At 33.7% G+C, this 13429-nt stretch overlaps 2 protein-coding genes across 2 annotated transcripts; both read left to right on the top strand.

The window, feature by feature from the left end:
• The first annotated feature begins 5280 nt into the window (after positions 1–5280).
• LOC107914177 (uncharacterized) lies at positions 5281–7351 on the top strand. The gene is made up of 2 exons (XM_016842973.2): positions 5281–6060; positions 6455–7351. The coding sequence occupies exons 1-2, from the start codon at positions 5542–5544 to the stop codon at positions 7124–7126; spliced, it is 1191 nt and encodes a 396-aa protein (XP_016698462.1). The 5' UTR covers positions 5281–5541; the 3' UTR covers positions 7127–7351.
• Positions 7352–11194: 3843 nt separating this feature from the next.
• Positions 11195–13200, top strand: LOC107914176 (omega-hydroxypalmitate O-feruloyl transferase). Its single transcript, XM_016842972.2, has 3 exons — positions 11195–11357; positions 11471–11941; positions 12030–13200. The coding sequence occupies exons 1-3, from the start codon at positions 11355–11357 to the stop codon at positions 12885–12887; spliced, it is 1332 nt and encodes a 443-aa protein (XP_016698461.2). The 5' UTR covers positions 11195–11354; the 3' UTR covers positions 12888–13200.
• Positions 13201–13429: the final 229 nt, after the last annotated feature.

Here is a 13429-nt window from a genome sequence, read left to right as displayed (position 1 = left end):
GTTAGGTAGCATAGCAGTTTCATCAAAAACAACATCTCTGCTAATCACAACTTTTTTATTTTTAGGACACCATAACTTATACCATTTTACACCAGCTTTATAACCAAGAAAAACACATTTAATGAATCTTGGTTCTAATTTTCCATTATCAACATGAGCATACGCAGGACACCCAAAGATCTTTAAATTAGAATAGTCAACAGGATTACCAGACCATACCTATTGTAGAGACTTTTTCTCAATGGCAATGGATGGAGATCGGTTGATCAAAAAACATGCAGTAGAGGCTGCTTCGGCCCAAAATGACTTTGGTAAGTTGGCATTTGACAACATACATTGAACCTTCTCCATAATCGTTCTGTTCATTCGTTCTGCAACGCCGTTTTGCTGTGGAGTATGACGAACTGTCAAGTGTCTCATGATTCATCCTGACTTGCACAGTTTATTAAATTCATCAGAATAAAACTCTAAGCCATTGTCTGTGTGGAGGTATTTTATTTGTTTTCCCGTTTTTTTTCAATCATAGTTTTCCAAGACTTAAATGCAGAAAACACATCGCTTTTCTGCTTCAGGAAGAACGCCCATACTTTTCTGGAAAAATCATTAATAAAAGTTAGCATATAATTAGCTCCACCTCTCGAAGGCACTCTGGATGGCCCCCATAGATCAGAATGAATATACTCTAACATTCCCTTCGTGTTATGGATTCCTCTGGTGAATCGAACTCTAATTTGCTTCTAAAAAACGCAGTGTTCACAGAACTTTAGTTTGCAAATTCCTTACCCATCAAGAAGTCCTCTTTTGCTCAATTTTGCCATGCTATTCTCACTTATATGCCCTAGGCGCATATGCCAAAGTTTAGTAATATCATCATCTAACAAGGAAGAGGATGCGACAACTGCATCACCAGTAACAGTAGAACCCTACAAAACATATAACTTGACAGTCTTTCTCTACCCTTTCATCACAATGAGGGAACCTTTAGAAATCTTCAAAACCCCACTTTCAGTTGAGTATTTGTACCCTTTTGAATCAAGAGTACTCAATGAAATTAAATTTCTCTTTAATTCTGGAACATGTCGTACGTCACTAAGTGTTCTGACGACTCCATCAAACATTAACTTTAATTGTTCCAACACCTACAATTCTACATAAGCATTATTTCCCATCAAAACAACACCTTCAGACACTGTTTTGTAAGTTGTAAACCAATCCCGATTGGGACTCATGTGGAAGGTGCAGCCCGAATCAAGGATCCACTCCTCGCTCACTTTAGAATTGTTGACAGAAGCGACTAGAAGTTCACCATCGTTGTAGTCTTCTACAATATCAGCTTTACTAGAATTTTCTAGTTGTTTTCTATTTTGATTCGCAGCCTCCCTTTTGATATTGTTCTGTAGCTTATAACACTTAGATTTAATGTGCCCTTTCTTCTTGCAGAAGTTACAAGTTTTACCTCTGTTTAAAGACTTTGATCTACCTTTAGATTTATCGCGATGATTCCATTCCTGTGTCCTTCTACGATCATCATCAGCATTCCGATCTTGTCTTTTACGAACAATGAGACCCTCTCCCTGAGAGTCAATTTAACCACAAGATGTTTCATCTTATCATACGAGGTTAAAGAATCAAAAACCTAATCAACTATGAAAGACTCGCGGCTATATAAAATCGTATCTTTAAAGGTTGAATAAAACGTGGGCAAAAAACAAAGTAGAATTAACCCTAGATCTTCCTTATCATACTGAACCTCTATGGCCTCCGAGTTTGAGAGAATTTCTTTAAACACTGTTAAGTGTTCGTGTATAGATGCACCTTCTTCCAAACAATGAGTATAAAGACGCTACTTCATATGCAGTTTGCTGGTTAGAGTTTTCGACATACATATTTGTTCCAACATCTTCCATAATCTAGCGGCGGTTTTCTCCTTCATCACATCCTGTAAAATTTCGTTAGACAAATGCAAATGTAACTGTATTAATGCCTTTCGATCCTTGAGCTTCTTCTCTTCCTCCGTCAATGTTGAAGGCATCTTATCTACCCCTAGCAGAGCTTCCTTTAAGTCCATCTGTGTAAGAACTACATGCATCTTTATCTGCCACAACGCTAGTCTGGTGTTGCGATCCAACAGCGAAATTTTATACTTCAAAGACGCCATTACCATGATTGAGATGAACAACCCAGAAGCTCGGATACCAATTTGTAAAAATAGAATATCGGTAATGACAATATATCACAAGGAAAAGAGAAATAAAAATAAAGAGCACACAGATTTTTACGTGGAAACCCTTTTGGGAAGAAACCACGGGCAGAGGAGAAGAAAATTCACTATGTCGAATTCGAATCATTACAAGAGGAGTAGACTATGTCTATTTATAGGCTTGTAAAACCATATTCTAATAGGAGTGTAGTAAGATTGAAACACCTTATTCTAATTAATATCAAATAGATAGAGTTTAATAAGATTTAAAAAACCTTATTCTAAAATAAAAGAAAAGAAGTATAGTTCTATAGAGATTTTACTTTTATTTTATTTTGCCACTGTATTTTATTTAAATAAGAATCCTGGTCACTTAATTCTAATAATATCTATTCTTAAATTAAATGTGGACAACTAAAATTATAATTTACATAAAGAAAAAAACCATAAAAATTTAAGTGAAAACTGAAAACATCCTTTTTACATAAATTATATATATAACAGGTAGCAAATACATAATTTTCAACTTTAAATTTATTGGAAGTGGTGATGTCAATCTCCGGACTGGTTATTACTTGTCTTTTTCTTGTTCTTATCTCTCTTTTCTTTCTTTTTTCTTTTTATTCATTTTACATGTCTTCTCTCGTTTCAGTTTGTAGATCTATTTTGTGGATATCTTTGTTTTCACAAGTTATGATAGACAGATGATGGCGCCTGTCATTCACTAAAACTTCACCAGCCACCAATAATTTTTCTTGAAAAGTTGGTTGCTTTTTGTCAGTTTCTTAATATGTTTTATGTTTTTTTTCCATTGTTTAATAAATTTTCAATTTTAAAAGTTTTTATTTTCTCTTATATAGCACGTTTTTTTGTCTTGCTTATGCATATAACCTTACTTTTACAAGTGATTTTAAGGATGGTTTTGTTGTCGGACTCTCTAGTTTAGTGAATGCTTGATTCTTTTATCAATTTTTGCTCGCCGCTTGGACTATTTGGAGTTGTTTTTCTTATCGTATTAAGTGCTTGCAAACACTCCAGATATGTTGTGCTTGGGTTGTGATAAAGCTAATTGTCGACGTGTCGTGATGTTTTATTTGCTAACACTAAAGTCTTTATTGTGTTGATGGAGTTTGTCATTCACCATCTACGAAGAATATTTATTATTATTTTTTCTTGAATGGTATAGTTTCATTTATGGAATAAATTAATGAATTTACTTTTAAAAAATAAATTTATTAAGATCACTGAATTAATAAACTTACAAAACCCCATATTTTAAAAAAATTATCTTCCGGAAATTCAAGCTTCAGAGCAAAATAGTACAATACAAGAAAAACCAGTATAGGATGTTATAATCTTCAGATTAAGTTCAGAGAGGAGAAAGAGTTTGAATGAAGTGAGCAGGCAAAGAATAGGTGAGTAATGTCGAATTTGGACTGCCCTTTTCATCAGCATCGAAACCACAAATTTTCTTGAAGCCTTTTCAGGAATATGCAATACCATGTATGACTCTCAACCTCATAAACATTAAATCCAGTTGTTGGAGGTCGATATATTCCCCAAAGTATCGACAGTACCTTCCAAGGTGATCTTCCCATTCATCGGGCATCGGCAAATCTCCATCATCTACGTTGAAATACGGAGAAGTATTGCCCCATACATTAAGCCAGTGAATGGCGCCATTGCAGAACACCCCACCATCAAATTCCATGTGGATTTGGGCAATGAAAGACTTACCGGAGAGTCTCCAAGAAGGAGTCTGATATGAGTATATTTCGATCTGTTTGGTCCTATAGCTCGAGTCTGGTTCATCCCAAATGTCGAGACATACAACTTTATAGTTAAGTGACTTGGTGGGATCAAACGCAATATCCTGATTACCAGGTACAGGAATCATAACAAATTGTTTGGTTGTAGTCACAATTGTACTTTATAAAAGATAGAAAGCTACTGCATAATAGTAATCCATTGCATGATTGCAAAAGTTTCAAACCTCAAGGCCGGTTAAACCAAATCTAGAAACTTGAAGGGAGCATCAGTTAATGATTTGTTTCCAAGAGCGATCAAAACCTTGGTTTGTGAGGCCCAATACGGAAAGAAAATTTGGGATCGGAAATGAGAGTGCCAGATTCGAAATGAACGTTAATCTCATCATATCTGATTTTTATTGATAGAATGTCTAAAATTATTCATAGCCCCTCTCAAACCCTTAAATAGGAAGATAATGTACTTTAATACATTCGAACTCATGTATTTCTACACTGGCAATAGTATCGATGCTAATCAAGCTGAGACTCAATCGACAAAAAATATATTTATTAGGATCAATATTGAAGTCTTTATTAAAGTATGGTTCCTTAATTGATTGTTTTCTTGAAAATTTTTATATTAATATTAATATAAATAAATTGTTGTTAATCAATTTAATTAATTTAAAGTGTCTTTTACTGAGTGTTATGTAGTATATAACCTCACAAGTCACACTCCATAAATAAACTATAATATATGTTTTATTAAAATAAAATAATACCTATTATTTATTTTATTATGGTCAATCGTGAATTTTTACTAATTATGATTATTTTTATTAAATTAATTATAAACTAATAATATTTTAAGTAATTATTTATATAATAACCTTTTTCCTCCTCTAAAGCTAAACCATCTCCAAATTCCTTTAATGATATACATGTCTAAAATAAGGGGAGGAATAGATGACATTTTTAGTTGAAAACTTCAAATGAAAACTGAAATGATAAATAATTCCAAAATTAATATGTTGTAATAAATCAGTGGTTAGAATTTTTGTAAAACTATATTATTCCTTATCCTTAATATTGTATCATAAAAAGTTTGTGTTTGTGTATTTTTTTTTACAAATTTGGTTTACTTCAAATCTTGGTATATGGATAACTTTTTTCTCTATTCAAGGTTATTTGAATTAGATTGGATCGACCAATCGAACCAAGAATCTGGAGACTAACTTGGAGAAAGGCATTAAACCAGTTGATTTATATATTAATATAAATCGATTGAACTAAGTTTTTATTATTAGAAATTTTTAACAATTTATTTAATTAACCCGAATAAATCAACTGAACCAATAAACTGGTGACTTAACTGGTTCGATTGTGAAAATAATACCTACACTTTATAGAAAAAGAAAATATTAATTGTAATAATCACTTTTCAAAAAAAAAAAGAAGTAAAAATCAAATTAAAAAACCGTCACCCGACCCATCCAACAATAACTCCAGCTCCATGTATTTGTTTCAAATCGACGACCCCCTCCAGTCCATCTTCTCTTCCTGTTTCAGATCATTACAACAACCTACTCGAAAATGGGCTCCACCGAATCCCAACATGTAGTCGGACAAGAAGAAGATGAAGACGAGGAAGAACAAGACAACAATGAAGTAAGATCCAAGATGAGGGTACCCCAAAACAATGGCTTGGTCAAGGAAGTGGTCGAACAAGAACCCGAAATGTCACCTCGCCATGCATCCACATCCCCCCTTTCTCCCCAGCTTTCTTCATTTGGTACTCCTCGGATGGGTCCCTCACCCAAAGCGTGGGACCCTTTCAATGCGTTTGGTCCACCTCCGGTTTTCTCCCGCAATTTTCCCTCGGATGACGATCGCATGCTGATCGAGGTTTATTTGATCAACCATGGAGAGAGTGAGCTGGATTTGAGGCCTGATATTGTGGGTGGAAGATATGATGCTGCCGCTATGACCTCTAATGGGAAACGCCAAGCCAGGGCATTGGCTGTGTTCCTACATTCTCAAGGGATCAGGTTTGATGCCATCTATTGCTCTCCCTTGGATCGGGCTAGATCGATGGCTCTTTATGTCTGTCAGGTAAATGCCTCTTTTTTAAATTCAAGTAAGAGAGGGTTATAGAATCGTTTAATTAGAAGGAAAATTTCAGGCTTTAATTGTTATTTTCTTCGATATAAGAATATTCCCTGAGCAAACTGAGAAAGAAGAGAATCAAATCTATCTATTGATATACAACTTCTTTATCGGGATCGATATAGTATATATGATGCCTGTTTGAAGTAGTGATCAAACAACAGAGTGAGGTTATGTGCTAGGAAGGGATTGGTTCTCTGATGTGTGCAAAGTTAATAAAGATTAATGACTGCGAATACACAGGTTCCGCATGCATGATTTATGATTATATAAGGTGAGATTCATGCATTCCCATTTTGATAAACTTAACTACTTTTTCACATCTTTTAAAATCATGCAGGAGATGAATGTTGCAGAAGCAAAGATACAATCCTCTGATGCACTTATGGATTTGAATATGGGGCACTGGGAAGGGTGCATCAGATCAGAAATATATACACCTGAAGTTTTGAGTCTAAGGGAAAGATACCAACATGAATTTTCTGCACCTGCTGGAGAATCTCTCAGACAACTGGAATTTCGAATGATTCAGTTCTTGAATGGGAAAGTCCTTGGTCTTCCTGAAAAGTTCAGATCTGAATTCTTCTTACACCAAAATGAGAGTCGACGATCTACAAACCACAGCACCCGTGCTCAAAACAACTCAGTTCATGGACAACCAAAGAAGAAATCTGGTAAGAGCAGGCTAAAAACTGTGTCGGATATGATCGAACACGATGCTGACGATGAAATGTCTCCTCGGGTAGCCAATAGTCAGCCTGGCCTTCCTAACTTAACTGTCAGGACTTCCTCTCTTCCCTGCACCAACACCTCCTCAGCCTCCTCTTGTGTTGGCATTTTTACACATTCCCTGCCGATTAAATGCCTCATCACGGCCCTCCTTGGGTGCAGCCCCATAATGTCACATAAGATCTGCATAGAAGACTCTTCCGTGACTGTTCTGCAGCATTCTTGGAAAACTGGGTGGCAGATAAAACAGTTGAATGATACTACACATCTTAGGCTTCTGTAATTGGAGTTTGGGACTTGATCTAATCCTACAGCAGCAGCAGCCTAACTGCAATCTGCAACTCATGCTCTAACTTGTTATGCTTCTACAATCTACACTATATGTGTGTTGTAGCATCCAAATTTTGATATTATTTAATTCAAAATTCATGCTATCCAAATCGTAATAGAAAGAGTTGTTTTGGAAGTTGATGTTGGTATTGGAAAGATTCTTTTGATTGGTAGTGTTTATGAGAGATGATTTTATATACCTCAACTGCATTAGGTTAACATGATTGTTGTCTATATGTAGAAACATGTTTATGATGAAAGACCAAGTGACATCTCTATTGGTTCAACTCGGTAAAATTTCGAATTCAAGTCTTGTGGATAAAGCTTGGAACCAGACTTGTTCAATGTTTAGTTTAGGTATGTTGGTTGAGGATGGATGGCAACATCTCAACGAACTTGTTGTCTAAAAACAATACTTATTTGCTTAGTTGACCAGTTCCGATTCTTAGTTAATGCTATCAAACAATACCCTATGAGAAAAATATTATAGCCATCACTCCTTGGAAGCAGTTAGACAACTTTTTTTTTTTTTGTGAATTACAATAACAGAGTATAGTTCGAGCAACCAACGTGACTGCCAACTAGCGCGACTCGAGCTTAGGTCACATCTAGGGCGGTGAACACTCTTGACCATTAGGCCATCACATAGGGTTCTATTTTAAGACTTTTTTAAGGCCTAAGATTTTAGAAGATTAAATATATTATTACTACCTTTTTAAATTATTAATAAAATTCTAGATACCAACCCAGTTAGGAAATTAAATAAATATTCCCTCGTAATTAAAAAATAAATCATACTATTCGATGATATTTTAGTCTTTTCATTTTAACAAAAACCAAAACAAATATGCTTATATGGGATTTGAATCCGCACAAATTAGGTCGGTAAAATATTAAATTTACTACTCAACCAAAGCATACAATTTTAATGTTTTATTATTTATTATATGTTATTTTTAAACACATATCTATGTTCTAAATATGTGGTTTCCAAAGATCTCTAGCTTATTTTAAGAATGCAAGCCGCCATAACAATATTCACACTAAGGCCAAAGATTTTATTATTACTAATTTTATCTTTTTAAAGTGTTGATTTGATATATTAACTTTGATTCGAATAAAAAAATATATGATATGATCAGTTCAAATACGATTTAATTTAATTTTATCATAAAAAGACAACAACTTAAAATCACTTAACCCTAACATAAAAATGATTTAACCTATAATGATGAAAGAATTACTTAAATTTAAATAAAATATTATTTTTTAAAAATAATTTAGTAAATAATACCTATAACATAAATATAGATTTGGTGTAACTTATATAATTACCATTTAGAATTATGATAGAGTAAGCAATTACAATTTAGTACTTATAAGTGATCATATTTTTATATTTGTTCTCTTATTATATGTTCCTAAATTTTGTTTAAAATTACGTTTTAGTTACATAATTTTTAGATTGTTACACTTTGGTCACCCGTACGGTAACTTCTATCAAGAGATGACATGGCCTATTGATTTAAAGGATTAGTAGCTATTTTGTTACTTTTGAAAAATTTCTTATAACTAAAATTTATAAAAAAATCTTAAAACTTAAAAAAAAAAATTAACTATATAAAATGTTAAAATTGAATAAAAATATAAAAACATTTAAAAGAATTAGTATATAAATTATAAAAAAATTAAACTTCAAAAAATATATGTAAAAAATTTTAAAAAATAATTATAAAATTAACTGATAATTTTTTTCTGCCTTCGTGCAACAATGGAACCCAAACTTAAATGAAAGAAAAAGAATCCCATATCTTCATTGCTCTCCTCTCTCTTCCGTAAATATGAAAATTGTAATAATTTAATGATTGAAATATAATTTTAAATAAAATTTATCCATAAAAAATATTACCATGAAAAAGAAATATATTATTATAACAAAAATTTTAGCATGAGAGTAGTTTGAATTATCATTAAAATTTTAAATATATTATAAATACATTAAAGTAACTTAATTCAAAATGATGGTCTACGTGGCCAGTTTTACTTAAATTATTTGTTAAAGGAAAAAAAATCAGTATGAATAAACAATTTGTTGAACTGATCTCACCTATCTCAAAAATTTTCTCCTCTCTAGAAGCTGATATGTTTTTTTTATTAGAGGTGTTTTTGGAATATTTAGATCACTTTTATAAGTTCGGGTTTGGTCTGAAAAATGTATTTTTTTTTGCTTAAATCTGGCTCGATTTAAGAAAAGTAAATTCGAGCTTGGCCCGACTTGTCCATATTTGACTTTTTTAGATGAAATTTAATTTAAAATTAAAATTTTTAAAAAATATATTACACTAAATCCACTAAAAAAAGACTAAGATAAAAATTTTTCAACACATTAAAAAGTATTTATATTAAAAAATCCTACCATAAATATAGTAAATGTTTTATTATATTAAAAAAAACATAAATAAGTATAATAAGCATTTTATTGTACTAAATATAATTTTTAAAATTTTATATTTTAGGTTGGGTTTAGTTGATTAAATTTTTTTTAGGTTTTGGTCGTGGATTTAATTGTTATTGCATTAGTTATTTAATATTAATATTAATATAATTATATATAATTATTATTTATTTTGTATAATTAATATACTATTGTTTTATAACATAATATTCAGGTCGAGTTGGGTCAAACTTGAGCCAAATTCTTGCCCTAGGTCTGACCTATATAGAAAGTAGACCTTAAGTTTGATTCAAGTCCATTTTTCTGGCCTCATATTTTGTCTAAATTCTCCGATTTTTCTTATGCTTCGAAAACAATTTTTCTTAAGGTAAAATATGTTAATTATCAAATTAATATTTGAGTTTCAACAAGCTGAAAAATTAGAGATAGGTTTAGACAAGTTTAAATGTATTTTTCACAAACTCTCGAAGTGACGACCCTTTTGATTTTAAACTTGTTGAGAGTTGGTCAAACTCTTTAAAAAAATATATTTGAAGTATCATTAACTAACGGACCTCTCAATGAGTCAATATTGTCCCTATATCATACCAAGATTTTGTCTCTCGCCTCCACTGATTACTTTGAAAGGTTCACAGAGAGAAAGCATCTTAAGGCATTAAGGCTCCTTAGTGCTATATAAAGGGCAAGAGTTCAAATCCTCACTATGAGTTATTTGCATTTTCATGGTAGATGGTCATGTGCTCACGACCCAATGCCTTGAGGTGCTCCTCATCATAAACCTTTCAAGACTTTTATCGAAGATGAGAGACAAGTCTTGACACAATCTAAAAATAATACCAATTCATTAAAAGGTCTATTAACTCAAACAAAATAACACTTCAAAAATTTCTTCCCATCAACAAAAACTCATAAATTTTTTTTATAAGTAAAATTTAAATAAAAAATTAATTAAAAAGGTCGAAGGGGCTGCGCATTTACAAAGGTTTTTTTATAAGATTAAGGACGACCCTGCCACCAAGTGAGGTCACCCAAATAATGTTCTAAAGATCTCATCATTAATGGTGAGATTTTTTCTTTTTAAAAAATATTTTGATAAACGATTTTTGTATATTTTATATTTAAAAAATAAAAAGATAATATTAATATTTAAAAAAAAAAAAAGAGTGATGCAAAAGAACAGGAGGTACATAAGATGAAGAGTGAATAAAAATTGGGATGCCAACCCCACCAACCAAAGTCCAGTCGTAGTAGACAGACTCCTCCGTCTGGTGTGTTAGGTCCCTTAACCAGTGGCCTACCCCCAACCCATATGGACCAAAACCAATATCTTCAGTGCAAGAAACGTACCTTTATACACATATCTTACTAGTTTTCCCCACCATTTCCAGCCTTAGCCAGCTCCAATCCCTTTTCATATCATTTTCATTTATTTTCAGCTGTGCCAACTCCAATGAACCGCAGCCACATGCATTTTCATGTCATTTTCATTTCCTTTAACAAGTAAAATTAAAATTGTGACTCCGGGTCTTAAAATTTCCCTTATATATATATCTAACAAATTCATTCATACCATTACAAAGTTGTGACTGACATCGAGCTACTACAATCCTCGTTCCAATATTTTTCTAGTTTTTGGTTACTGCAATTTCCTGCTCCGAGACCTGACAATTTTCTTTAGTTTACTCTGCAAACTTAATATCTCATTACTCTCCTCCAGCTTTTTCACATGGTTTGTTTCCTCAGAATACTGGGTTTCTGCATTCATATCCATTAGATATGCTTAGTTTCGTTTCTCAGTTTAATAGATATATCGTCTGATCATATTTCTTATTTATGATTTAGGGTGTAGAAACTATTGAAGGTTGTGCTATAATGGAGAAGTCCAATGGCAAAGTGTCCCTGCTTAGTGTGAAGCAAGGAGAGCCGACCCTGGTTTATCCCGCTGAAGACACGGAAAAGGGTCTTTACTTTCTCTCCAACCTTGACCAAAACATTGCAGTGATTGTTCGCACCATATATTGCTTTAAGTCAGACAAGAAAGGGAATGGAAATGCTGCTCAAGTGATCAAGGATGCTTTAAGGAAGGTTCTTTCCCATTACTATCCCCTTGCTGGGCGGCTAACAATCAGCTCGGAAGGGAAACTGATTGTTGACTGCACCGGAGAAGGGGCTGTCTTTGTTGAAGCCGAAGCTAACTGTAAGATGGAGGAGATTGGTGACATAACAAAGCCTGATCCTGAGAGTCTTGGGAAGTTGGTTTATGACATTCCTGGTGCAAAAAGTATACTAGAGATGCCACTTCTAGTGGCTCAGGTATGTAGATTAATTACAAAGTCTAGTCTATTGTACTTTGTACTCAACATTGAATTATTTCCAATACTCATGTGAAAATTTAATTCAGGTGACCAAGTTCCAATGCGGGGGATTTGTGCTTGGACTGTGCATGAACCATTGCATGTTTGATGGCATTGGTGCTATGGAGTTTGTCAATTCATGGGGTGAAACCGCACGAGGTTTGCAGCTAAGTATCCCTCCATTCTCCGACAGAGCCATTCTGAAAGCTAGAAGCCAACCTAAGATAGAGCACCTGCATCAGGAATTTGCTGAAATAGAGGACAAGTCCAACACTAATGAGCTTTACAAAGATGAAATGCTTTATAGATCTTTCTGTTTCGAGCCTGAGAAACTTGAGAAACTAAAGAAAGACGCTATGGGAAACGGGGCTCTTGAAAAATGCACAACTTTCGAAGCTCTTTCGGCATTCGTGTGGAGGGCTCGCACCAAGGCACTTAACATGCTGCCTGACCAACAAACCAAGCTTCTCTTTGCCGTTGATGGCAGGCCTAAGTTCAATCCACCTCTACCAAAAGGCTACTTCGGCAATGGCATAGTATTGACAAATTCCATAAGCCAAGCAGGTGAGTTATTAGAGAAGCCACTTTCACATGCTGTGGGGCTGATTCAGGACGCAATTAAGATGGTTACGGATGATTATATGAGGTCAGCCATAGATTACTTCGAGGTGACAAGAGCTAGACCATCTTTGTCATCAACCCTCCTCATCACCACATGGTCTAGGCTATCTTTCCACACTACAGATTTCGGATGGGGAGAGCCTGTTCTATCAGGACCAGTTGCACTGCCGGAGAAGGAAGTAATCTTGTTCTTATCTCACGGCAAAGAGAGGAAAAGCATAAATGTTCTTTTAGGATTGCCAGCTTCTGCTATGAAGGTCTTCCAAGAACAGATGAAGATTTAGATAACAAGAATATTAAATTAATGTCGTTATACCCTCTCTTCTATTTCATTACTTTTTTCTGGTACTCAAATGTCTTTGTGGCATATTACTATATATGTTCGTCCTTGGAGATGCAGCTGATGAGCAAATGAGGCCTGATCGAATACCAAGTAAAGCTGGTATGGGGTCAGTGGGACATCAAAGCTGAAAATCCATGGCTAAATTTAGGGTGGTTTTAGAGGAGGCACATGATCAATTTGAATTTGTCATCCACACAAGTTATGTATCTTGGTTTTTTCTATAATTAAAACCTTATGCCATATGTTGTATTTAATTCTTTATTCAGAAGTGCACACATAAACATATACGTGTTTACACAAAAGAAAGGCAAATGGAGAGAAACAAACACATACATATGAGAAACACAGATGTTAGCTCACCTAAAAAAGAGAAACATGTTTCATCGTGGTTGTTCTTTTATGCAGTAAAGTAAACCCAATTTTTGCATCAGATAGAAAAACAACTCCGAAGTGTAATAATATTGGGTTCAAGAGAGTCCGTAC

This window comes from Gossypium hirsutum, chromosome D10 (assembly GCF_007990345.1).
Source record: "Gossypium hirsutum isolate 1008001.06 chromosome D10, Gossypium_hirsutum_v2.1, whole genome shotgun sequence".
Classification (NCBI taxonomy): domain Eukaryota; kingdom Viridiplantae; phylum Streptophyta; class Magnoliopsida; order Malvales; family Malvaceae; genus Gossypium; species Gossypium hirsutum.
Note: the sequence above shows the minus strand (reverse complement) of the source record. Positions and strands in the feature narration are given on the sequence as shown.

Coding starts and splice junctions, on each gene's coding strand:
- LOC107914177 (XM_016842973.2), top strand. CDS start 5,542: ATGGGCTCCACCGAATCCCAACATGTAGTCGGACAAGAAGAAGATGAA. Junction 6,061..6,454: donor TGGCTCTTTATGTCTGTCAG/GTAAATGCCTCT, acceptor AAAATCATGCAG/GAGATGAATGTTGCAGAAGC.
- LOC107914176 (XM_016842972.2), top strand. Junction 11,942..12,029: donor TGCCACTTCTAGTGGCTCAG/GTATGTAGATTA, acceptor AATTTAATTCAG/GTGACCAAGTTCCAATGCGG.